This window comes from Lithobates pipiens, unplaced genomic scaffold (assembly GCF_037356315.1).
Source record: "Lithobates pipiens isolate NorthernLeopardFrog02 unplaced genomic scaffold, aLitPip1_a1.2 Scaffold_28, whole genome shotgun sequence".
NCBI classification, from domain to species: domain Eukaryota; kingdom Metazoa; phylum Chordata; class Amphibia; order Anura; family Ranidae; genus Lithobates; species Lithobates pipiens.
This window is the reverse complement of record NW_027507789.1, coordinates 100,722,341-100,749,510: the sequence shown is the minus strand read 5'-3', so window position 1 is coordinate 100,749,510 and position 27,170 is coordinate 100,722,341. Positions and strand designations below refer to the sequence as shown.

The 27,170-nt window shown below is 45.1% G+C and overlaps 1 protein-coding gene across 2 annotated transcripts in view; it reads left to right on the top strand.

The window, feature by feature from the left end:
- The window catches only part of PPP1R1B (protein phosphatase 1 regulatory inhibitor subunit 1B), a 377,724-nt gene that overhangs the window by 120,437 nt on the left and 230,117 nt on the right, over positions 1–27,170 (top strand). For both annotated transcript variants that reach the window (XM_077459485.1, XM_077459486.1), the window contains exon 3: positions 969–991. In XM_077459485.1, the coding sequence (XP_077315611.1) occupies positions 969–991 (23 nt within the window). The remainder of the gene's footprint in view (positions 1–968; positions 992–27,170) is intronic.

The window sequence follows — 27,170 nt, the reverse complement described above, 5'->3', positions numbered from 1 at the left end:
ATAACAGGAAATAAGACATATGTGGTCAGGCAATGAAATGGAGGAAACAGAACGAGTGTGGGACGAATATAAAATGGAGGAATCCATGCAGATGTGATAAGGGAATAAGTTGTGAGGGAATTACATGGAATCATAAGGACAGATATGAGGACAGAACAAGGTGGAGGGAGTGAAATAGAGGGAACCGGAAACCTAAACAAATGTGGTGAGCAGGTGAAATGGAGTGGACAGTCGAGATGTAGTGGGGGTATAAAATGGAAGAATCAGGACCGGTGTGGTGAGGTGGTAGAATGGAGAGGAATAGACAGACATGTTGGGAGTATGCTATGAGGGAATTAGAACAAATGTGGTGAGCTGCTGAATGGAGAGGTCGGGGGAGATGTGGTGAGGGTATGAAATGGAAGAATCAGGACATGTGTGGTGAAGTGGTAAAATGTAGAGGACAAGAGAGCTAAAGTGAGGGTACAGAGGGTACAGGTATGGAAGTGAAATATGGAGCACAGTACAGACGTGGAGAGTGAGTAAAATGAAGGGTAGGGGACAACTGTAGAGTGGAAATGCAATGGAAAGGGTGGTATAGATGTGGTGAAGGAATCCAGCTGAGAGGGAATGTGCTGAAGGAATCCAGCTATCATACATGATAAAGATAATCAAATGGAGGGTAGAGGACAAATGTTGTTAAGGGAATAAAATATAAGGAATGGTACATAAAGTATATGGTGAGGAGATAAAATGGATGAGATAGGACCGATTTGATGAGGTAATAAAATGGACGGAAACACAAATGTGATAAGGGAATGCAATGGAGGAAATGGGACTGATTTGGTGAGGGTATGAAATAGAGGCAACAAGACAGATATAGGAAAATAATACATTTTATATTACGGAAACAATAATAGAGGGCACAATACAAATGTGATATGGGAGTTTTTGATTTCACAGTTTTTTTTTTTCTTCTATTCTTGTAGATGATGACTCTACATTATATCAGGTTGGTAATACCTTTTCCTTTATGTTTTCCTAATGCAAAGCATAGTTAAACAAATACTGAATTATCTCATTCCAAACATCAACTAACTACAGAAGCTTTAATTATCTTGTACACACACCCTTTCGTGCTTTTTTTTTTTTTTTTTTTTTTTTTTTTAATACTGTACACATATACTTTTTAGAATGGGACACTTAAGGTATATGCCAACTAGAAACAACCAAAATTGTTTATAGTTTTGTAATGATTAGGGTAGGATTAGAACTCCTGTCAGATTTGTGATATCCAGAGCTTTGTTAAAAATATTTACCCTCATCCACCCTATCCTGGTAACAACAGTTTCATTAGAAAGGAAATGAGGGGACATCTGCAACAAGGACACAGACAGACATACATACATACGTGGCTGCGGTTTTCACCTTTCCCCTACTCAACTTAAAGGCTAGGTTCACCTTTTCCAGAAAATAGCCAATGCAAAAATTTGTAAAGCTTTCTAAAATGCTCATGAATTTTATTGTTAATGATGGTTAGTTTATAGTTAGCAACCCCTACATCCTGACTTGTTGCCAGGATGTGAAAATAGTTGGATGCTCACTCCCAGCATTGCATGAGTGAAAAGAAAATCCTAGCTACAAGGCAGGACATGGGGGTTGCTCACTAGGGGATATTTAGCCAGGCTTCTGAGGGGACCCAAATAGCATACAAGTAGGGATGAGCCGAACACCCTCCAGTTCGGTTCGCAGCAGAACATGCGAACAGGCAAAAATTTGTCTTTATCTCACTTTTATTGTTTCACCTTAAGCATTATTAAAATCACTGCTCCTGAAAAAACAGCAGTTTTTAAAACGTTTTTTTGCATTGATACATATCCCCTAGGGCAGGACCCAGGTCCCCATACACTTTTTTATGACAATACCATGCGTATAAGCCTTTAAAATTGGCACTTTTGATTTCTTGCATAGACTTTTAACCACTTGCAGACCAGACCATTTTGCTGGTCAAAGACTAGACCACTTTTTGCGATTCGACACTGCGTCGCTTTAACTGACAATTGCGCGGTCGTGCGACGTGGCTCCCAAACAAAATTGACGTCCTTTTTTTCCCACAAATAGAGCTTTTTTTTGGTGGTATTTGATCACCTCTGCGATTTTTATTTTTTGCACTATAAACAAAAATAGAGCAACAATTTTGAAAAAAACGCATTATTTTTTACTTTTTGTTATAATAAATATCCCCCAAAAATATATAAAAAACATTTTTTTCCCTCAGTTTAGGCCGATACGTATTCTTCTACATATTTTTGGTAAAAAAAATCGCAATAAGCGATTATTGATTGTTTTGCGCAAAAGTTATAGCGTTTACAAAATTGGGATCGTTTTATAGCATTTTTATTAATTTTTTTTTTTTTTTTTACTAGTAATGGCGGCGATCAGCGATTTTTATTGTGACTGTGACATTGTGGGGGACCCATCGGACATTTTTGACACATTTTTGGGACCATTGTCATTTATACAGTAATCACTGCTATATAAATGCAGTGATTCCTGTGTAAATGACACTGGCAGTGAAGGGGTAGTGTAGGGGTTAAGTGTTCCTAGGGGTGTGTTACTAACTGTGGGGGGGTTGGGCTTTCATTTAGTGAACACTGATCTTTGCTCCAATCACATGGAGCAGAGATCAGCGTCACTAGTTGCTAGGCAGAATGGAGAAATGCTGTTTACACGGCATTTCCTCCATTCGACCGCTCCGTGAGACGATCGCGGGGATGCCCGCGGCGATCGAGTCCGCGGGTCCCGCGACCACACTCACGGGGGTCCCGACCAGCGCGGGAGCGTGCCGCCGCCGGGGCGCTCCCGATGGCAGGGCGGCATTGAATATTGGACGTACCTGTACGCCAATATGCCTGGCCGTGCCATTCTGTCGACGTACATCGTCGTGCGCTGGTCGGGAAGTGGTTAAAGGGTGTTCCGCAGCTTTCGAATTTGCCACGAACCCCCCCGATTGTTCGCTATTCAGCGAACAGGCGAACACCCGATGCTCGAGTCGAACTTACGTTTGACTCGAACATCAGGCTCATCCCTACAAGCAAAACAATATAATTAATTATCATTTTACAAAGCTACACATATTTTTAATATCTACTGAAGCCCCCTAACTGCATAAGCTATTTTCTGCAAAAAGGTGAACTTAGCCTTTCATGCTGTTTTAGTACATTTATAGTCAACCAAATGGGACACTAAGGCTGGTTCACACCTATGAGAATTGGATGCAGGTTTCTCCACATCCAATTCGCATAGCAGTAGAATATGTCACATGTCGCGAGGGCTTCTGTGGAGCACGCTGCACAGCTGTGCGTCTTTTCCTCGGTTTTAGGGCAGAATTCGGGCAAAGATTCTGCCCTGATTCCTCCCTGAAACAGAGAACAGGGATGGACAGCGTTGCTGTGCGTTCTGCGGCCAGTTTAGGTTTGAACCGAGCCTTAAAGTAGAAGTCAACCCAAAAAAAAAAAATCTAGTCTTGTATAGATTGGAGAATGTTTAGAACTCCTATCAAATTTCTAATATCTAGAGCTTCATTAAAATGACTTACTCTCATCCACCCTATCATGGTGCTAAATAAACAAATTTATACTTGGCAACATCCACATCCTGATTTGTTGCTAGGATGTGAAAACTGTTGGATCCTCAGTCCCTGCATTGCATGAGTGAAACCCAATGGTTGCATGTTCTAGAAACAAGACAGGACATGTGGGTTGTTAATTAGGAGATTTTTAGTCAGGCTTTTGAAAAACAGTAAAATTAATGATTGTTTTTCCCCTCACTTTCTTTCTGTCTGGTAAAAAGGCAACAGGAGGGGAAATAAGGATAAGTCCCTCGAAGCAAGCCCTGGGTAGCAGTAAAAATGTGACAGGGGCTCTATACTCTTCCCACTCTACTATCCAAAACTGGAAAAAGTTGAGTTGACATACTGTACACTTTAATGTGTAGGTTCATACAAAACTGAATCATAAGTGTTTGCACCCTTTACCATTTGCCTGCAACTACATGTGTTTTACTGGTGTTCTTTTTTTCTTCATTGAAAAGTAATATCTCTGGGGGGGATGTTTATTGGATTTTCCAGTGGTAGACATATCACAACAAAAAAAATAATTGCTCCTTTATGTACACACCTAACACTTTTTAATGCTTAGATTTGGCTTAAATTGCCTGTAGTTTTAGCCATCAGTACTACTGGAAGCTGAGATGGGTGGAGCTTGCACATTCAAACAGACAGAGTGACACAGGGTACCAAAATGCCAATGCTGTACCCTTTTAGCCTGTGGAAATGTAAGCTGGATGGGGTAATTCCAATTTTGTGGACAGAAATTTAGCAAATCGAAAAAAATAAAATGGCACACATTTGCTACACAAGCCATACTGTAATTTAATGTTATTAAAAATTACTTTTCTATTTCAATCTTCAGCATTGTCATTTTCTGTAAAATTCAATGCAATATGGTAACCTGAAGGCCTTTTGTACACAGTAATGCCCTGTACACACTGTTGGACTCTCCAACAGAAAATGTGCGATCGGATCTTGTTGTCGGAAAATCCGATCATGTGTGGGCTCCATCTGACTTTTTCCGTCAGGAATTTCCGACACACAAATTTTGAGAGCTGGATCTAAAATTTTCACAACAACAAAATCCAATAGTTTAAATTCCGATCATGTGTAGACAATTCCAACAGACAAAGTGCCACGCATGCTCAGAATAAATTACTAGCACACCATGCCACTCTTATCATTAGAACTCTGCAAGTGTATCTGATTAAATCTGAATGGGATTGACTTTTTCATTATTACTCTGCCAATTGACATAATCAAACCATAATCAAACGATTCCTTCATTGCAGAAACTTGTAGCAATCTGCGTCAAAGTTTGGTAAAATCTTTGCAATGCACATTAATCACCCAGTGGGATTTTTTTTTCTTCAAAAGTGGAGTACTCTTTAGAATATTGTGATTTAGTTGTAATAAGCATGTTACACAAAGCCAGGTTTTCAAGAAAGAGTCATTAAACCCAGATGCACATCATGATTTAATGTACTGTATGTGTAGTGTGTTGTATCATCAAATCTATGGTCCATATATTGCTTAATCAGAATATTTGTAAATACCTTTCTAGGGCATTTCTAATCAGTCACATGATCTTTTTTTCAGTTCTTCAGTGAGCCTGTGTGGATGTGGATGTATCTTTGACAGTCATGTGACTAATTTAGAAAATAATGAACTAAATGTAAATAACATTATGTAGCACGTGAAAGCAATTCAAGTCTTTATTCATGGACATTCAATATGAACAATTTCTACATGTGTTTTACTCGTGTTCTTTTTTTCTTCATTGAAAAGTAATATCTCTGGGGGGGGGATGTTTATTGGATTTTCCAGTGGTAGACATATCACAACAAAAAAAATAATTGCTCCTTTATGTACACACCTAACACTTTTTAATGCTTAGATTTGGCTTAAATTGCCTGTAGTTTTAGCCATCAGTACTACTGGAAGCTGAGATGGGTGGAGCTTGCACATTCAAACAGACAGAGTGACACAGGGTACCAAAATGCCAATGCTGTACCCTTTTAGCCTGTGGAAATGTAAGCTGGATGGGGTAATTCCAATTTTGTGGACAGAAATTTAGCAAATCGAAAAAAATAAAATGGCACACATTTGCTACACAAGCCATACTGTAATTTAATGTTATTAAAAATTACTTTTCTATTTCAATCTTCAGCATTGTCATTTTCTGTAAAATTCAATGCAATATGGTAACCTGAAGGCCTTTTGTACACAGTAATGCCCTGTACACACTGTTGGACTCTCCAACAGTAAATGTGCGATCGGATCTTGTTGTCGGAAAATCCGATCATGTGTGGGCTCCATCTGACTTTTTCCGTCAGGAATTTCCGACACACAAATTTTGAGAGCTGGATCTAAAATTTTCACAACAACAAATTCCAATAGTTTAAATTCCGATCATGTGTAGACAATTCCAACAGACAAAGTGCCACGCATGCTCAGAATAAATTACGAGCACACCATGCCACTCCTATCATTAGAACTCTGCAAGTGTATCTGATTAAATCTGAATGGGATTGACTTTTTCATTATTACTCTGCCAATTGACATAATCAAACCATAATCAAACGATTCCTTCATTGCAGAAACTTGTAGCAATCTGCGTCAAAGTTTGGTAAAATCTTTGCAATGCACATTAATCACCCAGTGGGATTTTTTTTTCTTCAAAAGTGGAGTACTCTTTAGAATATTGTGATTTAGGCTGGGTTCACACTGCTGCGGGGGGAGATCCGGATGTGATTCGCACCGCAAATCACATCCGATCTCCGTAGCGATGCGAGTTCAGCCATACAGATAGTATGGCTGAATTCACAGCGCTCCCGCAGCAAACTCACACGGGACCCTTTTTTTGGTCCGCAACAGAATCGGATCGCATGGGGGTTCACACCATGCGATCCGATTCCTGTGCGAGTCGGCAGATCGCACTGCGATATGCGGACGGATCTGGGGGTGTCATTAACATAACATTGACACTCCCAGCCGTCCGCATAGGGCAGTGTGAACTGCCGGCGGGAGGTGTGCGATGCGGGAAAACGCCGCAGATTCGCGGCGTTCCAGCATCGCAGCGGTGTGAACCCGGCCTTAGTTGTAATAAGCATGTTACACAAAGCCAGGTTTTCAAGAAAGAGTCATTAAACCCAGATGCACATCATGATTTAATGTACTGTATGTGTAGTGTGTTGTATCATCAAATCTATGGTCCATATATTGCTTAATCAGAATATTTGTAAATACCTTTCTAGGGCATTTCTAATCAGTCACATGATCTTTTTTTCAGTTCTTCAGTGAGCCTGTGTGGATGTGGATGTATCTTTGACAGTCATGTGAATAATTTAGAAAATAATGAACTAAATGTAAATAGCATTATGTAGCACGTGAAAGCAATTCAAGTCTTTATTCATGGACATTCAATATGAACAATTATACCCCACGTGACACTTCTGCCTGCGATGTGAAGCTGCTGAAAGATTGCTATTGTACAGTGGAGCATTCCCTCATTGCTCTGTTGTTTATCATTTTTGTCTATGTGATTGGTTGGAAAAAAAATACAGAGCTGAATATAAATAACACAACATAAAACAAAGCACAGAAAAGTGAGCATTGCTTTCATGTGTCACATTTAAAGTGGTTGTATAGTAAATTTTTTTACTTTTATCTACAGGAAAGCCTTTAATAAGGCTTACCTGTAGGTGAAAAAAATATCTCCTAAACCTGTACGGTTTAGGAGATATTCCCCTCAGTATGCGCCGCCGACTGCAGCGGCGCATGCGCACAAGGGGATTCTCGGCTGAAAGCCCGGCAGTCGCCGGACCCTGCCGGGATGAAACCTCCCGTGAGCATGCGTGGGAGTGATGATATTGCGGCTCCGGCCACTCACAGCGCCGGAGCCACGATACCCAGAAAAAACACAGAGGGAGCATGTCAGCTCCCTCGGCGTGGATCGGGCCAGATGTCGGGGCCTCGTTCTAAGGTAAGTATTTCATAATGAGCTAGTATGCGGTGCATACTAGCTCATTATGCCTTTTCCTTTGCAGGTGGCAAAAAAAAAAAACATTAGTGGGTATACAACCGCTTTAAATAATGTTTTTTACATTTAACCGTTTGCCGACCGGGCCATAGTTATATAGTCAGGTTGAAAAAAGATACAAGTCCATCTAGTTCAACCAAAAAAATAACTAAATAAATAATAATACAATTCCATATATACAAACCTATACCAACAGCTGATCCAGAGGAAGAAAAAAAACCCAAGCAAAGCATGCTCCAATTAGCTACAGCAGGGGAAAAAATTCCTTCCTGACTCCCCGAGAGGCAATTGGATTTTCTCTGGGTCAACTCTACCTATAAATGTTAGTACCCAGTTATATTCTGTACATTTAGGACAGAATCCAAGCCTTTTTTTTTATTGTATTTTTATTGAAAATATAAAGATAACAAGAATACAGTCTTATCTTATCTTCTTATCAGTCTTAACTTCTTATCTCCTATCTTACACTTGTATAAGTGTACATGGAAACAGTAAGTTTGACATATAAGACAAATCAAAAACAGGGGGGGGGGGGGGGAGGAAGGAAGGGGGAGGGAGGAAAGAGGGAGGGGGGACCAGGATATTTCAGCACATTTAGTATGTCATCAAAAGATTAACAGTTATTTGCGGTACAGAACATCAATCGCTACACAACCAAATATGCATGTATCAGTGAGCAGGGGATGTGAAAATGTCTTTCCTTTAGAAGGATATGAAATGGCTTGGTCGGTCAATTTGAGCATTAAACTCATCGTAAGAGGGCATAGAGTAGTAATCTATATTAAGCATCAGTATTCAGTTTAGAGGGGTTCCACAGATCCCAAATCTTAGAGAACTGAGGCATAGTATCGTGGACTATGGCTTTAAGCTTCTCCATACGGCCATTATGTTCTAGGTTCTGCAAAACTTGGGGGAGAGCATGGGATAACCATCGTATAGGGGTGGCTCTTTTAGCCGCTAGTAAAATAAAGGTGGCGAGCTTCTGAGCATGTCTATAAAGTCCAGGAATTGGTAACCCTAATAGAAAATACAGAGGGTCTAGTGGGAGGAAAATCTCAAACAAGTCTTGGATGAAGGACTGTATTGTAAGCCAGAATGGCATTCCCAGAAAATATGGAAATGGGAACCTGTATCTCCTCGGCATCTCCAACACACCGCGGGGGTCGTGGGGTCATATTTCTGTAAAATTTCAGGCGTTCTATAGCAAAAAAGCAATATCTTGTAAGCCGTTTCCTTCTGTTCTACGCAGCGTGATGTTTTAGAGACGGCCGCCCATATTCTCTGCCACTGTGGGAGTAATATGGGGTGTTTTAGCACTTGCGACCACCTCCGCATATAGGAATGGGAAGATTCCATAATGTGCACTGATTAATGGAGTATTCTATATATGTCAGAGATTAAATGGGCCTGGTATGGGCCCTGAGCGCATAAAAATTCAAATGGGGTTGGCTTTTCGAGACTTAGGGTGGGGGATTTAGAAGCAAAATAATGTCTGATTTGCAGATAGTAGTGGAACAGTTGTTTGGGAATCTGGTGCTGTTTCTGTAATTCCGCGAACGATAGAAGTCTCCTGGTGAGAGGATGAACTATGTTGCAGAGCTAAAACATACCAGCTTGGGACCAAGGAATCATTCTATCGTATGCCAGGCTGTCCGGGATATCTGGGTTAAACAGTATGTTTATCAAAGGAGGGCATTGGGAAGCATTTCCTCCAGACATCCAAGGAGAATAGCATAGGGACTAGACAAATGCTACGAAGTGGTCCCATGGAGGTTTTAAGGTCCGCCCAAAGCATGGCACAGATGTGTGCAGGTCTGGTGATGCTCATCTCAATTTCTGCCCACACTGTAGGGGCTTTCCTGGATGACCAGGTAATAATTGGTTTAAGGTGTGTAGCGTAATAATATTTGATCAGATCTGGGGCTCCCAGACCTCCGCGCCATCTTGGAGCTAACATCACCGGACCTGCAACCCTATGCGCTCGATAATGCCATATAAAATGAAGAAAAGTTCTCTGAACAGCCTTTAGTTGGGACATAGGGACTGGGATCGGGAGAGTGTCAAAAAGGTAGAGGAGTCTAGGCATCACCGACATCTTCAGGACATTAATACGGCCCAGAAGTGAGAGGGGGAGCGAATCCCATTGCTTCAAAAGCCTATCAATGTCGCGAAAAAGTGGGGGGTAGTTAGCCAGGTATAAGGTTGAATAGGAGGGAGTAATGTTAATCCCCAGGTATTTAATGGAATCTGTGCCCCAGTGAAAGGTATAGTTATCTTGCAGTAAATTGAGAGCAGAAGAGTGAATATGTATAGGTAAAGCTTCTGTTTTACTCGTGTTAATCTTGTAACCTGATATTGAGCTAAAGTCTTTCAACAGGGATAAGAGGTTCGGAAGTGAGATGTGGGGACTAGTCAGTGTTAGGAGGATGTCGTCCCTGAACAGGGACATTTTATATTCCCTGTGGCGTAGGCATACCCCTCTAATGTCTGGGTGTATGCGGATGGCCTCCGCCAGGGGTTCCAGGCAGAGAATAAAAAGAAGAGGTGGCAGGGGACAACCCTGTCAAGTGCCGTTACTCAGAGGGAAGGAGGACGATAGGTAGGATGCCAATTTGACCTGGGAAGAGGGGCGGGAATAAAGGGCTTCAAGAGCTGCAACAAAAGGACCTGTGAAACCATATCTTGAAAGAGTGGCAAACATATATGGCCAACTAAGCCTGTCAAAGGCCTTCTGAGCGTCTAGACTAAGGATAAGGGCTGGGCGGGAGGTCTTGTTCAGTAGATCAATCAGGTCTATCATGCGTCTGGTATTATCTCCTGCATGACGGGTTTGTACAAAGCCCATTTGGTCTCTATGGTGGATAAGTGTAGGGATTATATGGGTCAGCCTATAAGCCAGGATCTTTGTAAAAATGTTATAGTCTGAATTTAACAACGCTATGGGCCTATAATTGTCCGATAGGGAGGGGTCCTTATCAGGTTTTGGAATGACCGAAATATGGGCATGGAGGAATTGGGCGTGTGGAGTAGAACCTTTAAGTAGGGAAGTATAGAGTGAGATCATGTGGGGGCTCAGGACAGGTAGGAAGGTCTTGTAATAGGAATAGGGTAACCCGTCGGGGGCCTGGAGCTTTTTGGCTAGGGAGCTGCGTGATTACTTCTTCAAGTTCATCTGGCGATATGGCTGAATTCAGGGTTGCAAGATGATCGGGGAGGAGTTTAGGTAATTTCAAGTGTTTAAAGTAGAGATCAAATCTCCCTTGTGTAAAGTCATAATTTGGGTCCGTCTGTAGGCAGTTATATAAGTTATGGAAGAAGTCTCCGAAGATCCGTGACATAGTCAGGGGGCAGTAAGTAGGTGAACCATCGGGATGTCATAGAAAGTCAGGAGAGGGTTGAAAGGGGCGTGGTTTTAACCTATTTACCAGCAGCTTATGAGGTTTATTAGAGAATTCATAAAACTTCTGTTTGGACCACAGAAGAGATTTGTCTATTTTGCTCATGGCTAGGGATTTGAGCCGATTGCGCAGTGAGACAACTTTCCGGAGCCTGTCCACCGTGGGGGAGGCCAACAGCAATCCCTCTGCCAATCGCAAGTCAGTCATAATGGCAGAATGCTGGGATGCCGTGTCTTTTTTAAGACGGGATCCCAGCGCTACGCACTGTCCGCAAGCCTTGTGGGCCTCCCACAGGGTGGAGGGCTCCGTGACCGAGCCAGAATTAAGTTGGAAGTATTCCGTGAGGCCATTTGTTAAAAGGCTTTTAGTTTCTGGAGAGTGAAGAAAAGTCTTTCAGTCTCCAATGACAGGTCTTAGGAAAGGTAGATGAAAGGTGGATATCTAGGTGGACTAAAGAGTGATCAGACCATGTGATAGGGTTGATTTCGGAGGAGACCGCTGATGTTAATAGGGGCGAGGAGATAAAGAAATGATCTAATCTGGAATAAAGCTTGTGAGGATGTGAGAAAAAGGTATACTGTTTGTGAGTAGGATGTTTTATCCTCCAGATGTCTAACAAGCGTCTAGACCTGATCAGCTTACGGAACGATTTAGATAGGCGAGTGGCTCGGGGTGGGGAAGCTGAGGGAAATAGAGTGCATCTATCTCTGTCTGACGACATTGTCATATTAAAGTCTCTTTCTAAGACCATAAACAGTTGGGCAAAGCGGTCTAGATCGTCAAAGACTGAGGACAAGAAATTAAGCTGACCTGAGTTAGGAGCATAAAATGTTAACTTTGGTGAGGGATTTAGCAAATAGGGAACAATTCAGAATGATAAACCTTCCATGAGGATCTAAGTGGGATGATGTGACCTTTAACGGGCAATGCCGACTAATCAGTATAGCAACACCTGCGTTACCCGACGGGTCAGATGCTAGAAAGGAGGTCAGGAAATGTTTGCTAGCAAACTTAAGAGAGCCTCCAACACGGAAGTGGGTCTCTTGGACCAATATCACATCCGCCTTGGAAGCTTTAAACTCCTTCAGAGCCAGCCATCTTTTTTGAATGGAATTTAATCCTTTAACGTTATATGTTAGGAATTTTAATGCCATAGTAAGTCAGCTAAGGGCCAGAGAATGACAGAAAACCTCACAAGTGCAACAAGCAGGGTATAACAGTGGACCCAAAACAAATATATATTACATAACAGAGCAATGTGCATGACACAAATATCAGTGCGATCGTTTAAGAAAATCTGTACCAAAAGCAAGCAGAACCAGTGGAAGACAGGGAAAAATCCCAGTGTCCCACCAACAATGGAAAAAAACGTACCATAAAAGAAAAAGGAAAAGGGGGAAAAACGGGGGCAAAATGAGGGGTCGGGGTTTAACGACCAAGAAATAGAAACCTGGATGGCTAGGCGCCACCAGGGAGCCCAGGTCAAAGCCATGGGTCCGGAGTGGAGGATTGTACATCTCCAAAACACGCAAAAAGAAAAAAGAGAAACAGGGACCGGGGGGATCCCCAGCCTCTCTCCGAAATAAGCAGGTTGCCCCCAGTGTGAACAGGAGGCCTCGGTTGTGTGAAAAAAAAAAAGGGGGAATTATTTATATACATGTACATACCCACATATATGCACACATATACACATAAATACACAAACAAAAAACATTAATACTATCATTTCTATCAGACAAAAATATCACAACCTGTTGAGGAGAGGGGAATAAAACTTGGTTAAACTGGAGGCAGCGTCAGATAAGTCCGGCCACCTACCCCCTGGGTCAGGGGGTAAATATACCCACTAGGGGGTGTTGACTACCCATAATAGCAGTTGGGTGTAAATAAGGCATCCAGAGTGAATCAGGAGGGGACAGTTTAGGTTGGGAATCTGGAGGCACCACTTTTCCAGGGTGTATAGTTGGATTTGGACGTCTTCTATCGCACCGGGGTCCAGATGCGGCTTGGAGCCAGCGGAGGCTTGGGAGTAGCTGGAAGAGGCTGAGAATCTTCTTCTGGAAGAGGTGGAAGCCCCAAGTTGCACAGGAAGGTGTCACATTCTTGCAGATCACGTAGGGAATATTGGATGCCGTCCTTGGAAGCAGATAGGTGGAAAGGGAAGCCCCACCGGTAGGCCACTTTGTGAAACTGTAAATGCAAAGTTAATGGACGGAGGGTTCTCCTCCTCGCCAGGGGGTAATGGGTGACAGATCACTAAAGATTTGGAGCTTGGAGCCTTAAAATTCAACTCTGGACTGATGCTAGAGTCAGGGCTTCCTTGCTGCCATAGTAATGAAAACGCACAATCACATCTCTCGGGTTGGCCCCCAAAGGAGGTTTTGGAGCTAGCGACTGATGTGCTATGTCCAGGCGCCAATCTATGTCTGGGATATTTGGGGCTTGTCTTCTACCGTTTTGGGAATGCCTCTGAACCTAATGATTTGTCTATGCTCCCTGTTTTCCAGATCTTCCTGCTGGGCTTGTAATTGAGTAACGGTATTTTTAATGGTGGTGTTGTCTTCCTCGAGAACCTGGACATATTGCACCATTTCGTCAAATTTATATTCCAGGGAGTCTGTGCGTTCACCCAGCTGATCAATCTCCCCTCTCAATTCCTTGGCCACTTTCCCTACCTCCTGTGCAATAGTATGAGTGATTGCTTGTAATAGGGAGTGTAGTTTAGCATCCAGTAACTCTGCAGTTAGGGGGGGAGATAGGGAGGATGAGAGCGTGGAGGTATCATTGAAGAGCATGTTGGTGCACATGTCAGGCTGTTCCGATGGGATCTGTGAACCCTGCTCAAATAGTGGTCCATCGCAGCGGAGGGCTGCAATTTAATAGAAGAGGAATAAGTGCGTCATTGGTCCCCAATTTTGCCCATGGGGTGTGTGGCCGGTTGAAATTAGTCAAAAAGGAGACACTAGTGTCAGTAAAAGCTCACATGGAAGAAAGACAGGAGTCATGGAGAGATGACGGGGGATCCAGGTCCTGGCCCTAGTAGTCCATCACATCTATAAGCCTTGTGTGGCTAGCATGAGCTGTTTTTTTTGGGGGGGGGGGGGTAAGTGTATAGATCCGGATGAGGTGCCAAGCTCCCTCAAAACTGTAAAGGGGAGAGGAGGAGGAGGAGAGGGTGTAGTTCCACCAAGCTATAACGTCTTTAATAGCCAAATATCAGGGGTTAGTAAATGAGGGGCTCAGAACACACCCCAAGTGGGGGCAACACACACTTGTTGTTTAGAGAGTAGTATGGTGGACTGCGAGGCAAGTCTGTACTATTAAGAGTAACTGCGGAAGGGGGAGTGACCGGATGTGGGTGGTGTGCGGTGCGCGGTGTGAGAGTGTAGTGGGGCCGATGTGAGTGAGACGCCACCACGTTGTCTCTCCCTCGTCGGATATGTAAGCTGCAGGCCGCGGAAGGTTGAAGAGAAGCCGGGGGAGGAGTCTGGCCGGAGCACACCGGGAGAGTGTTGAGGAAGAGCGGAAGGGCCGGTGTACTCCGAAGATTGCCGGGAGCGTCCGAAACTCACCGATGCTAGCCAAGGCCGGCCGAGGCCACCCCGGACAGCGCAGGAGCGGAGACGCTGATATATGTGAATCGCGGTACCCGTGAGTACCCCCCGTGGGGGAAAATAGGCTAGGAGAAGCCCTCCATAGGTGAGGAAAAGTAGACGGCCGCTGCACTTGAGGTGCCCGGTCCGCAGTTGTTAAGCTGTTCACCTGGCGTATGGGAGACAAGGCAGCAGGATACAGGTCAGCTTCTCTTTGCCTTGTTATTCATTTTTTTTTCCCCGAAGTGGAGGATTCAAGAGCTATAGCATATACTGAAATGAGCTGAATGGTATATACGTTTACATTATCTGTCAGCTATCCATCTGCTTTGGATTTTTTGGGGAAAATAAGAGCTCTCTCACTATCTGTTAAGTGACATCTTAGGCCGCGTACACACGCGCGGACTGTTCGCCCAACTTTGTCCGTCCAACAGTTTCAGCAAACAGTCCGCTCAAAATTAGCATGGACGGACATGCCCACACACGACGAACGAACAGTTTGCTGAAACCGTGCGCGATGACGTGAACAGCACGTACGACGGGACGAAAAATACGACGTCCTATACACTGCATTATAGCTTTCGGCGTGAAAATCCTTTCTGAGCATGCGCGCAACTTTGTTTGACGAACAAGCCTACACACGAGCGGGCTGTTCGCTGAAACAAGGTTTCAGCGGACAGTTTTTCGGAAATTCCGAAAAACCTTGTCCGTCCAACTGTCCGCTGAAACTGTCCGCTGAAAGCCCACACACGAGCGGACTGTCCGCCCAAACACTGTTCAGCGGACAAAGTTGGGCGAACAGTCCGCCCGTGTGTACGCGGCCTTAGTGACATTTCCTAAATGGTTCGCTTCCCTTTTTGTATATTTATTCAAACGAGTTACAAAGGTAGTAATGGACGATATAGTTAAAAATTTTAAAAACAAAAACAGTTATATTCTGTTAGTATGCACCAGCAAACAGCAGCCTGTAAGAGAATCCTTTTTTTTCTCTCCTTCTCTCCCCTTCTATGTAGCATTGAATTATAATTACGCTTGAAGGGACTTAATACCAAGAACTTTTTTTTTTTTTGGGGGTTTCACCCGGGGAGGGGAAACTACTGTACATAGCATTTGTGTCCTTGGTTTCTCCCTTATTTTTTTCCCCTTTTTTCTTCCTCTTTTTCCCTCTCCTCCGTCTGGAACTAGACGGGGGAACCCCCTTTTTCCTCTCCCCTCCTTATATAAGTTAAAATGTCAAGGCGATGAGGAGAGGAACAGTCGCAACAGGAGGGCACGGGGACACAACACCTCCGCTCTTCCAAAGAAAAGGAAAAAAGTAACCAGGCAGCAATGACAGCTGCAGCAAAATTAGAGCGGTTTGTTCACACCCCTGCCCAAACACCAACAAAGGGGGGACAGACGGTACAAACTAAAATCCATCATGGGGGCCCTGCTGATAGAAAAAGCCAAGGCCAATCAGCATCACTGGCCCTGGCAGTATCTGAATATAAGAGCAAAAGTAATAAGAGCCAGGGGGATACCCAAGGCGACTTGGAGCCTGCTGTGAGTAATAGCCCACCGGTGGAGGAGGCCCCAACATTGAAGGATGTTTTGCAAGCGGTAAACGCATGTAAATTGTGCCTGGGAGACCTGGCAGTTCAGTTAACAGGAATGAAGGAGGAAATGTCACTAGTTCGTCAAGATATTCAAAAAGTAGTTGAAAGAACATCGGTGCTGGAAACAAGAATAAGTCAACTAGAAGATGATATATATCCAATACAATTGGAGGTTAAGAGTATGAAAAAGCAACTGGACAGGTATGCTACTAAAATGGATGAATTAGAAAATAGATCTCACAGGGATAACATCAGGATGCTGGGGTTACCTGAGAAAAGTGAAGATGCTATAAAATTCCTGGAGACCTGGTTTGTAGACCTGTTTGGAAAAGAAGGCTTTTCACCTTTCTTTGCGATAGAACATCGGCTTCCCTTTAGAGCCCCGCTGTCCGGAGGACGTCCCAGACCCATGTTGCTGAAGCTCTTTATTTATAAGGATAAGGTGACATTAATGCACAAGGCGAGGGAGATGGGGAACATCTCCTTTAAAGGCTCAAAGATCTCACTTTACCCAGATTACTCTCCCGAATTGCAGAGACGTAGAGCGGAATTTCCGGGCAATTAAAGCCACCCTGCAGCTATATAAAGTAACATACGCACTTTTATACCCAGCAAGACTGCGTGTGATGACCCCGGACGGGGCACAGATCTTTGACTCTACAGATGGGGCATTACAATGGCTGGAAGCTAATAAGGAGTCCCTACAGAGTAGCCAGGGGGAAAGGGAGGGTAGATAGCAAGGGAGGGGGGGGTTATAAGTTGATTGACAAATATTTAGTCGGATTCGGAAGATAAGTGTTGGTAGGACAGGGGAGAGACAGTGGGGGTGGTGTTTGTGAGTTTGGGTAATAGGTGGGGTATGGATGTTACGGTCACGTTAAACTCCCCTAGGGAGCACCTTGATAGGTGGAGGGAGGGGAGGGAGAGGAGGGAAGGTCGGGAGGGGGGGGGGGGGGTAAACGGGAGGGAAGGGTGGGCTGGGGGAAGAGGGGGGCGCTGGGGGGATGGTGGGGGATGGAGGGGAAAATTGCAAAAAAAAAATCACGTGAAGGTAAAATTTGAATATAGCACGATAAATGTACAGGAGAATAAGATAAATAACACTAAGCATTATTATAAGGTATCATATATAAGGGTTAAATTTTATGTTAAACCACAAATACACAAAGCATGGAAAAATCAATGGGTGGTGAAATTGGGGTTGGAGCACTTTTTGAATATTGGGATACCTGTAGGGTCTACATATTATAAGTATTATGTATATTTGCGTTACTTAGTTGCGTGGTGCTCCCCTCTCTTTAGCCTGTTTCTTTCTTTTTCTGACAGTGCAGATGACACAGGCTAAAATTCTTAATATTGGGTCCTGGAATGTGAGGGGCCTGGGTACCTCGGTTAAAAAGGCGACAGTTTTTGCTATGTTGGAGAGATTTGACGTTGGGCTGGCCTGCCTGCAGGAGACTCACTTAACAAATATGTCTAAATTACAATTAAATAACAGGAAATATCAACAGCAGTATCACTCAGTATATTCCTCTTATTCAAGAGGGGTGAGTGTGATAATAAAAGATGGGGTGAGCTTTTCCTGCAGACAGGTCAGCATTGACGAACTGGGCCGATATGTTTTTTTGTATGGCGAATTAGAGGGTAGTTGTTGTATCCTGGCAAATATATACATACCTCCACCGTTTAAAATGGAGGTTGTGTATACATTGATGGAATTTATTGGGGATAAAGAAGGTATCCCGATTATAGCGTTGGGAGACTTCAATGAAGTTCTTGATGTAGATATTGATAGGTTCCCCCCTAAGGTGCGGCCCCGGGGTACGGGAAAAAATAGGCTGAGCTGCTTTTGAAGGATATAGGGTTAATGGACCTGTGGAGAGAGAGAAACCCAAAAGTTAAACAATATTCCTGCTTGTCAGGATCCTATGCTACCCTTTCTAGAATAGATATGGCTATAGGAAATGTAGAAATGGCACAAAATATAAGGGACATAGAATATATGCCCAGAGGGATTTCAGACCACTCTCTGGTAAGGGTAGTATTAAACACGGGGGTGAAGAAAACTCAAGCGAGTTGGAAGATTAGTCCATTTTGGCTGGAACTAATAAAGGATGAAGAGGAGGTTATGTTAAAACTACGAGAGTTTATAAGTTTTAATGCGGGTACCGCTCCAACTAGTGTAATTTGGGATACCTTAAAGGCTTTTCTTAGGGGTGCCCTGATCCAGCAGGTAGCAAGAATGAAGCGAAAATCTAGGTTGTGGGAGGAGAGTATCAGGAAGGAACTGTTAGAGGCGGAAAATAACTATGTAAAAGATCCAACTCCAGAAAAACTAAAAATATGGTTAAATAAACAACAAGGTTATAAGACAGCAATTATAAAGAAAGAAGAAAGCAAACAAATATTTTTGAAACAGCGTTACTTTGGAGAAGGAGAGGGGGTGGGTAGACTGCTTGCTCAGCTGGTCAAAACAAATTCCCCTCCCTCAGTCATTTCTAGCATCAGAACCTCAAATGGGGTACCGCCCCGAAGGGGGGAGGAGACAGTAGAAACTTTTGGAAATTTTATAGGGAGTTATATCGGTCACAAGGAGTAGGGGAGGAAGGGGAAATGGATAGATTTTTGGAAGGTCTGGAAATGGTGACTCTTACTCAGGAGGAGAGGGAAGAATTAGATGCCCCGATAACCATTAATGAATTACAACAGGCAGTGGTTGGGATGCCTAATCAAAAGGCCCCAGGACCGGACGGGCTTCCGGTAGAAATATATAAACATTATGGAGAATTGCTGCTTCCAGAGTTGTATAAGACATTAATAGGTACAGTGGAGGGGGGACAACTGCCCGTTTCAATGACAGAGGCAACTATTATTGTGATCCCCAAAGCAGATAAGGATCCGTGGGAAGTGGCCTCATACAGGCCAATCTCGTTACTGAACTCGGATGAAAAAATCTTAGCCAAGGTACTTTCAAACATGTTGAATCAATTTATCACAAAGTTAGTACACCCAGACCAAACGGGATTTATTTTGGGAAGGTCTACCAGTATGAATATCAGAAGGACTTTTTTAAACATGCAGAGAATATGGGGGCAAGGGCTATAATGTCCTTGGATGTAACAAAGGCCTTTGATAGCCTAGAGTGGAAGTATCTTTGGCGTGTGTTTGAGAAAATAGGACTTGGCCCCTCCTTTATTGGTTGGGTCAAAATTATGTATAATGCCCCTAGTGCCAGGGTAAGGGTTAATGGTAGATACTCTGAAAAGATCGAAATGAGCAGAGGGACAAGGCAAGGTTGCCCTTTGTCCCCTCTGCTCTTTGCATTGGCCATAGAGCCATTAGCAATAGCGATTAGGGCAAACCCGGGGATTAAGGGATTCCAAAGGAAGGGGGAGAGACAGGAAAAGATCGCTTTATACGCGGACGATGTCCTACTTTTCTTGGGGGACACTTGTCCGTCTTTGGAGCAGGCAGTCAGCCTAGTAGAGGGTTTTGGAAAATTTTCAGGGCTGGCTATAAACTGGGGGAAGTCTGAGCTGCTCCGGGTCGACTCCCTGGATGCTGCGGCTGCGCCGGGGGGGTTACAGGTGAGGGTGGTAGATGCTATGAAGTATCTTGGTATATATTTGACAGTGAACCCCGACCAGTACATCAATAAAAATTTAATTCCACTTTTGAATAAATTCAAGCGTAAGTGTGACATCTGGAGTAGGCTTCCGCTATCAGTGATGGGTCGTTGTAGCCTGATTAAGATGATATGGATGCCACAATTGCTATACGTTTTACATAATGCACCGGTATGGATATGCAAAAAGTGGTTTAAAAAGCTTGAAACCCTCTTCCGGGAGCTCATTTGGAGGAAGGGCACGGCTCAGATATGGCTCCGGACGTTGCAGTTACCGATAGATAGAGGAGGCCTGGCGGTGCCACACCCTAGGAATTATTACCTGGCGGCGCAGCTGCAGCATCTGGCGGGTTGCGACTCGGAGCAGGGAAGAAATTTAAAAGGAGGGATCAGGATGATAGGAGCCCCACATGAATCTATAGCTGAGGTTTTGGAGGCAGACTCCTTTCAGTATAGTAACTCTGTAACTAAGATGGTGGGTAAGATATGGAAAGCGGTGAAATTAATAATGGGTTACACAGGGCTGCCAGAATTTACACCTCTTTGGGATAATAAAAATCTACCGGAATTACTTACAATAGGCAAGGTTAAAATGTGGGAAAGGGACGGCATAACCAAATTGATCCAACTTTATGACGGTGGGGTCTTAAGGACATTCCTGGATTTAAAAAAGGTCTATGATATACCACAACAATCATTTTTTAGTTACCTACAGGTGAGACACGCTTTAGCAGCACAGTTTGGGGTACATATGCCACGGTGGGATAAAACACCTCTACTTTGGAAGTTACTTACAATAGACAAGGCCAGCGGGTGTATATCAGAAGTTTATAATCAGCTAGGTATGAATTCTAACCAGGAAATTGATCACCCGAACCTGAAGAGGAAGTGGGAAGAGGATATAGGGGAAATATCAGATGTGCAGTGGAGGAGAATAATGGAGCTGGGGCCGGTGACGTCGGTCTCCCCCTCACAAAAGATCTCACAACTGATGTTAGTACATGGGGCTTATTACACACCTAAAGCCGCGTACACACGGGCGGACTGTCTGGCCAACTTAGTCCGTCAGACAATCCGACGGACAGTCCGTCATACTTTCGAATGAACGGACTTGACCACACACACCACTTTTTGAGCGGACTAATACGGCGTACTAAGTCCGCCATACTATCCGCCCTACTTTTGAAATGAACGGACTTGCCCACACACGCGGAGGAAAGTCCGCTCATTTCGAGCGCGTCTCCAGGTAGGCGGGGCCCGCGAAGGAGACGTCGCTGACCCCGCCGCCTGGTATGGACTTAAAGGGGAACCCCAACGCCGAAAAAAATCGGCGTGGGGGTCCCCCCCAAGTCCACAACAGACCCTTGTCCGAGCACGCTACCCGGCCGGCCAGGAAAGGGAGGCGAGCGAGCGCCCCCCCTCCTAAACCGTACCAGGCCGCCCCAAAGCACCTTGTCCCCATGTTGATGAGGACAAGGGCCTCTTCCCGACAACCCTGGCCGTTGGTTGTCGGGGTCTGCGGGCGGGGGGCTTATCGGAATCCGGGAGCCCCCTTTAATAAGGGGGCCCCCGGATACCGGCCCCCCACCCTATGTGAATGAGTATGGGGTACAATGTACCCCTACCCATTCACCTGTAAAATAAAAGTACCAAAAAAAACACAACACATGAGATAAAATACTTCTCCGGGGGTCTTCCGTCTTCGGGGGTCTTCTCGCCGGACTCCTCCGCTATCTTCTTGTAGCTCTTTTGCTAGCGGAGGAGTCCGGCTTTCTTCCTCGCCGCCGGCCTCTTCTCCCGACTTCGGGGGTCTTGTCCCCCTCTTCGGTTCTTCTGCCGGGCCACCGCGCCTTCTTATAGCTCTTTTACAGGCGGTGGCCCGGTCTTCTGTCGCCGCGCCGCCGCCTTCCGTTCTTCTTCTTCTTCTTCTTCTTCTTCTCCAGGAGATGTTGCCTCGACGCTCTCTCCGGCCACAATGCCAGGGATGCACTGCGCGGCCAATTATATAGGGACAAGGGGCGGTGTCACATGGCTTTATGTCACATGGGTTGGTGTCACATGGTGACCCCGCCCCCTTACGATGTCATAGTCCCCATGTGACATCAACCCATGTGACCAACCCATGTGACATAAAGCCATGTGACACCGCCCCTTGTCCCTATATAAGTGGCCGCGCAGTGCGTCCCTGGCATTCCGGCCGGAGAGATCGTCGAGGCAACATCTCCTGGAGAAGAAGAAGAAGAAGAAGAACGGAAGGCAGAGGCGGCGGCGACAGAAGATCGGGCCACCGCCTGTAAAAGAGCTATAAGAAGGCGTGGTGGCCCGGCAGAAGAACCGAAGAGAGGGACAAGACCCCCGAAGTCGGGAGAAGAGGCCGGCGGCGAGGAAGAAAGCCGGACTCCCCTGCTAGCAAAAGAGCTACAAGAAGATAGCGGAGGAGTCCGACGAGAAGACCCCCGAAGACGGAATACCCCCGGAGCTGTGCAATAAAGTATTTTATCTCGTGTGTTGTGTTTTTTTTTGGTACTTTTATTTTACAGGTGAATGGGTAGGGGTACATTGTACCCCATACTCATTCACATAGGGTGGGGGGCCGGTATCCGGGGCCCCCTTATTAAAGGGGGCTCCCGGATTCCGATAAGCCCCCCGCCCGCAGACCCCAACAACCCTGGCCGTCAACATGGGGACAAGGTGCTTTGGGGTGGGGGGGCCGCACGGCCCCCCCTTCCCCAAGGCACCCCCCCATGTTGAGGGCAAGCGGCCTGGTACGGCTCAGGAGGGGGGGTGCTCGCTCGCCCCCCTTTCCTGGCCGGCCGGGTAGCGTGCTCGGACAAGGGTCTGTTGTGGACTTGGGGGGGACCCCCACGCCGATTTTTTTCGGCGTTGGGGTTCCCCTTTAAGTCCATACCAGGCGCCGGGGCCAGCGACGTCTCCTTCGCGGGCCCCGCCTACCTGGATACCCGCTCGAAATGAGCAGACTTTTCTCCGGGCGGGAAAAGTCCGCTCATTTCAAAAGTACGGCGGACTGGCATACACACGGGCGGATTGTCCGCCGAAATGCGAGTACGACGGACAGTATTTCGAACATTCCGAAATACTTAGTCCGCCGTACTGCACGTTGAAAAAGTCCGCTGAAGCCCACACACGAGCGGACTGTGCGCTGAAATGTGTTTCGGCGGACTAAGTAGGCCATACAGTCCGCCCGTGTGTACGCGGCATAAGAGATTGTTTGTTTGGTAGGAGAGCCGACGACAGTTGCCCTAGATGCCGGGGACAGGGAGACCTTTTGCATATGGTGTGGCGTTGTCCGAAGTTATTTCGGTATTGGAGAGACGTGGTGGATATTATTAATAAGATCTTTAAGTTAGAACTGGTAATGGACCCGATTCTGTGTGTGCTGGGCTATAGGCAGGAGCAGAGAGAACTAAAAAGTACTACGGCGGCAGTGGTACGCTGCTTATTTTAAGCGCGTAGATTGATCGCGCAAAGATGGCAAGCTGAGAGGGCCCCTTTGGTGAGTGAATGGACCCAAATCATTAATGAATTAATATGGAAAGAGAAGACACTATATGTAAAGAGAGGGAATTTCAGAGAGTGGAAAGAAATTTGGAGGCCCTGGATAAATGAGATGGGATACCCTACAGATTAGAAAGAATTAGTAGAGGGAGATATAGGTGTTATAGTGGTGGTTCACCGTTGTCTTTGTGCTCTTTCGCGTGAAAGGGGAGGGAGGGGGAGGGGGGGAGGAAGGGGGGGAAGGGGGTGGGAAGGGGGGAGTGAGGGGGAGGGGGAAGGGTAGGTAGGGGTAAGGGGGGAAAAGGATAAGAAATAAAATTAGGCTGTTGATGTGCAGTAGTTTTTTAGGATGATTTGTAATTTTGATGGAAAATGTAATAAAGAATATTGAAAATAATAATTATAGGCCACGATGATGTGGAATCACGCCGAGACATAAATGAGCTGTAAAAAGAGTAACTGCAGCAGCACTAAAGGTGGGTAAAGCAAGATGGCCGCCGGGTGTATGTCATAAAATAGAAATCTAGCACAGGTCTGGGAGCTGTAGAGTAGCTGAGAAATCCCTGGCTGCTGAGAGGTGGTCCGGGGGTGAGAGTAACTAGGACAGATTGACTGAGGCAGGCTGGTAGGGGAGGGGGGGGATCCGTTCAGGTCTGGGGGGAGTGGGCCTGAGGTGTACCAATATGGCCGTTGTACCCCTCACCTGCGCTCCGGTTTCCGGGCTCATCTGCCAGTCCCTCTCCCGGAAAGGTGGCTCTTGGGGCTCAGGGGGCCCCCGGGTGGTCCTCGGAGGTGGCGGGGGATCCGTGGAACAGGCTGGCGTTAGGCTTCCAGACCTAGTAGGCCCCAAGATGGCGGCACCGTGCCTTGTGTTGCGGCTGGCTACGGACCGGGATTTGGCAGCTGCGGGGTCCGATTTAGGCACCGGACCGTGCCCCTCGCTGGCGGTAACCTCGATGGGTGGCAGGGAACCTCCTGGGAGCTCGCTGGGTGAGGATGGCCTCGGATTGTCAGGAGGCCTCAGCGGAGCTCCTCAGATTGGCGTCCGCCTTCATCTGCTTCCGGTCAGAAGTAAAGAGTGCCCCCTTGCCCTCTGAAATGACTGAAGTAAATAACTCAACACCAAGTTCACTAAATGGACCACTTATGGATTTGTATGCACTCTTCCCCCCCATTCAGCCTTCCCATCGATGCTCAGCCATCCCCATCAATTCTTAGCCATCCCCATCCATGTTCAGCCATCCCATCCATATTCAACCATCCCCATCCATCCCCATCCATACACAGCCATCCCCAACCATGCTCAGCCATCCCCATTCATGCTCAGCCATCCCCATCCATGCTCATCCATCCCTATCCATGGCTCAGCCATCCCCATTCACGGCTCAGCCATCCTCATTCATGCTCAGCCATTCCCATCCATGCTCAGCCATCCCCATCCATGGCTTATCCATCCCAATCCACGGCTTATCCATCCCCATGCCCATCAGCACCACTACAGTACCTCACAAACGTGTAATAGGTAGTCAAATTAGATTTGAAATGTATGCCCCTGGAACACCTGATGGTGCTCCCTACATGATGGACATCTGCATGTGGCCAGACTGTGGAAAAGTCTCACACATGTAGTATCACCATGCTCAGGAGGAGTAGCAGAATATATTTTGGGGTGTCATTTTTAATATGTACATGCTATGTGTTTGCACATTTTCCACATTCCACAAGGAAAACTTGTGGGAAAAAAATTACATGTTCAAAAGATTCATTATGGAACATACCTTGGGGTGTTTGCTTTCCAAAATGGGGTCATTTTGTGGGCATTTCCATTGTCCTGGTGCTACAGGACCTTCACAATTTCAAGAGGTAGTCAAGAAATGATCTGTGTAATTTATACTCCTGTTGGTGCTCCCTGAATGTTGGGCCTTTGTAGGTGGCAACGCTGTGTAAAAGTCTCACACATGTGGTATCTCCATACTCAGGAGAAGTAGCACAATGTATTTTAGGGTCTAACTTGTGGTATGTGCATGCTGTGTGTGAGAAATAACCTGTTAATATGGCAATTTTGTGGAAAAAAAAATGAAAAAAAATTCATTCATGCAAAGAAGTGTGCGGAAAATTACTTAAAAAAACTCACCGTGGCTCATACTAAAAAACCTTGGAATGTCTGCTTTCCAAAAAGGGGGGTATTTGTACTTTCCTGACTTGTTACTGTCTAGAGGCTAGATTCACACCTATGCAGTTTTAGTGCTTTTTGCATTTTGCAGATTTACACTGCAGTGTTAAATGGACTGAAGTGCAAATCTGCAACATGCAAAAAGCACTAAAAATGCATAGGTGTGAATCCAGCTAAAGAAATGAGATAGACCGCCAGTACATCAGGTGTGATAAATTTTCCGTGATTGGCACCATAACTTGTAGACTATAACTTTCACAAAGACCAAACAACATACAATGATTTGGGTTATTTTTACCAAAAATATTTAGCAGTATAAATTTTGGCCAAAAAAATTACTAATTTCAAAATGTTATAACACCAACAAAGAAAAATGCATTTTTTTTATTTTTTTTTACAGAATTCTCTGTTTTTTCGGTTTTTTTTTTCATTTATAGCGCAAAAAATAAAAAACCCAGCGGTGATTAAATACCACCAAAAGAAAATGGGAAAATTGTATACTAACCTTTCCATAATTTTCCTTTCTGACGCATCTTCATGGCAGCACACACTGGATTGTGACCCCGCCCCCACAACCTGACAGGATTGGTTAACTATAAATTTTAAGGGGAGACACCCGCTGCATTCTCTGTACCTATCATCATAAAAAAGGGTGTGGGATTCTGTGTGCTACCATGAAAATGTGTCAGGAAAGGAAAATTACGGAAAGGCAAGTATATAATTTTCCGTTTTCCTGACACCTTCATGGCAGCACACACTGGGAAATAACTCGGCAGTTGGGTGGGTGCAAGAAAATAATATTTATTCCTTATAATGCAGAAGAATTAGCAATAACAACGGATCTACTGAAGTCTGCCATAGCTAAGTGAGCAGAGTCAACTCTATAGTGAGAAATAAATGTGTGTCTGGTGGACTAAGTTGCTGCCCTGCAAATCGTCTCCGGTGAGACTCTGCAATACACTGCCCAGGAGGTAGCCACTGCCCTGGTCGAGTGAGCCCTGATATCATCAGGAATTGCCAGATGGTGAATGGAGAATGCCTTCTTGATGGATTTGACTAACCAGGAGGCGATAGTACATGAAGTAACCGATTGACCTTGTCTGTTTCCATGAGGAATGACCATGAAGGAATCAGTCTTCCTAAAAGGAGTTGTAGCCGCAAGGTAACTAATGATGGTTGTTTTAACATCCAATTGATGAGGTGCGTCTTGATCATTAGTGAAGGATGGGAGGACAATGTCTTGGTTATAATGGAAGGAAGTTGGTCTGAAGGTCTCAATACCACTCTATCAGGAAAAAACACTAAGTAAGGTTCTGATGCCATCAGTGCTTGGATCTCAGATACTCTCTTTTCTAATGTAATTGCAATGAGAAAAGACAGTTTCAGAGTTAAATCCCACAATGAGATTGATTCAGATGGAGTAAAAGGAGGATTGAAGAAGGCATTGAGACCTACTGAGGGGTCCCATGATGGGAAAACTGGTTTCTTGGGAGGTTTGATCTTCAGACAGGTTCTCGGGAATTGGATTACCAGAGGGTGTAATGCCCATCTGGTGCCTGTTTGGGCAGACAAAGCGGATACCTGTAAAATTTGAGAAGGCTCTGGAGAAAAGGGGGGCCACCCCCTCTGTTGTGCCATG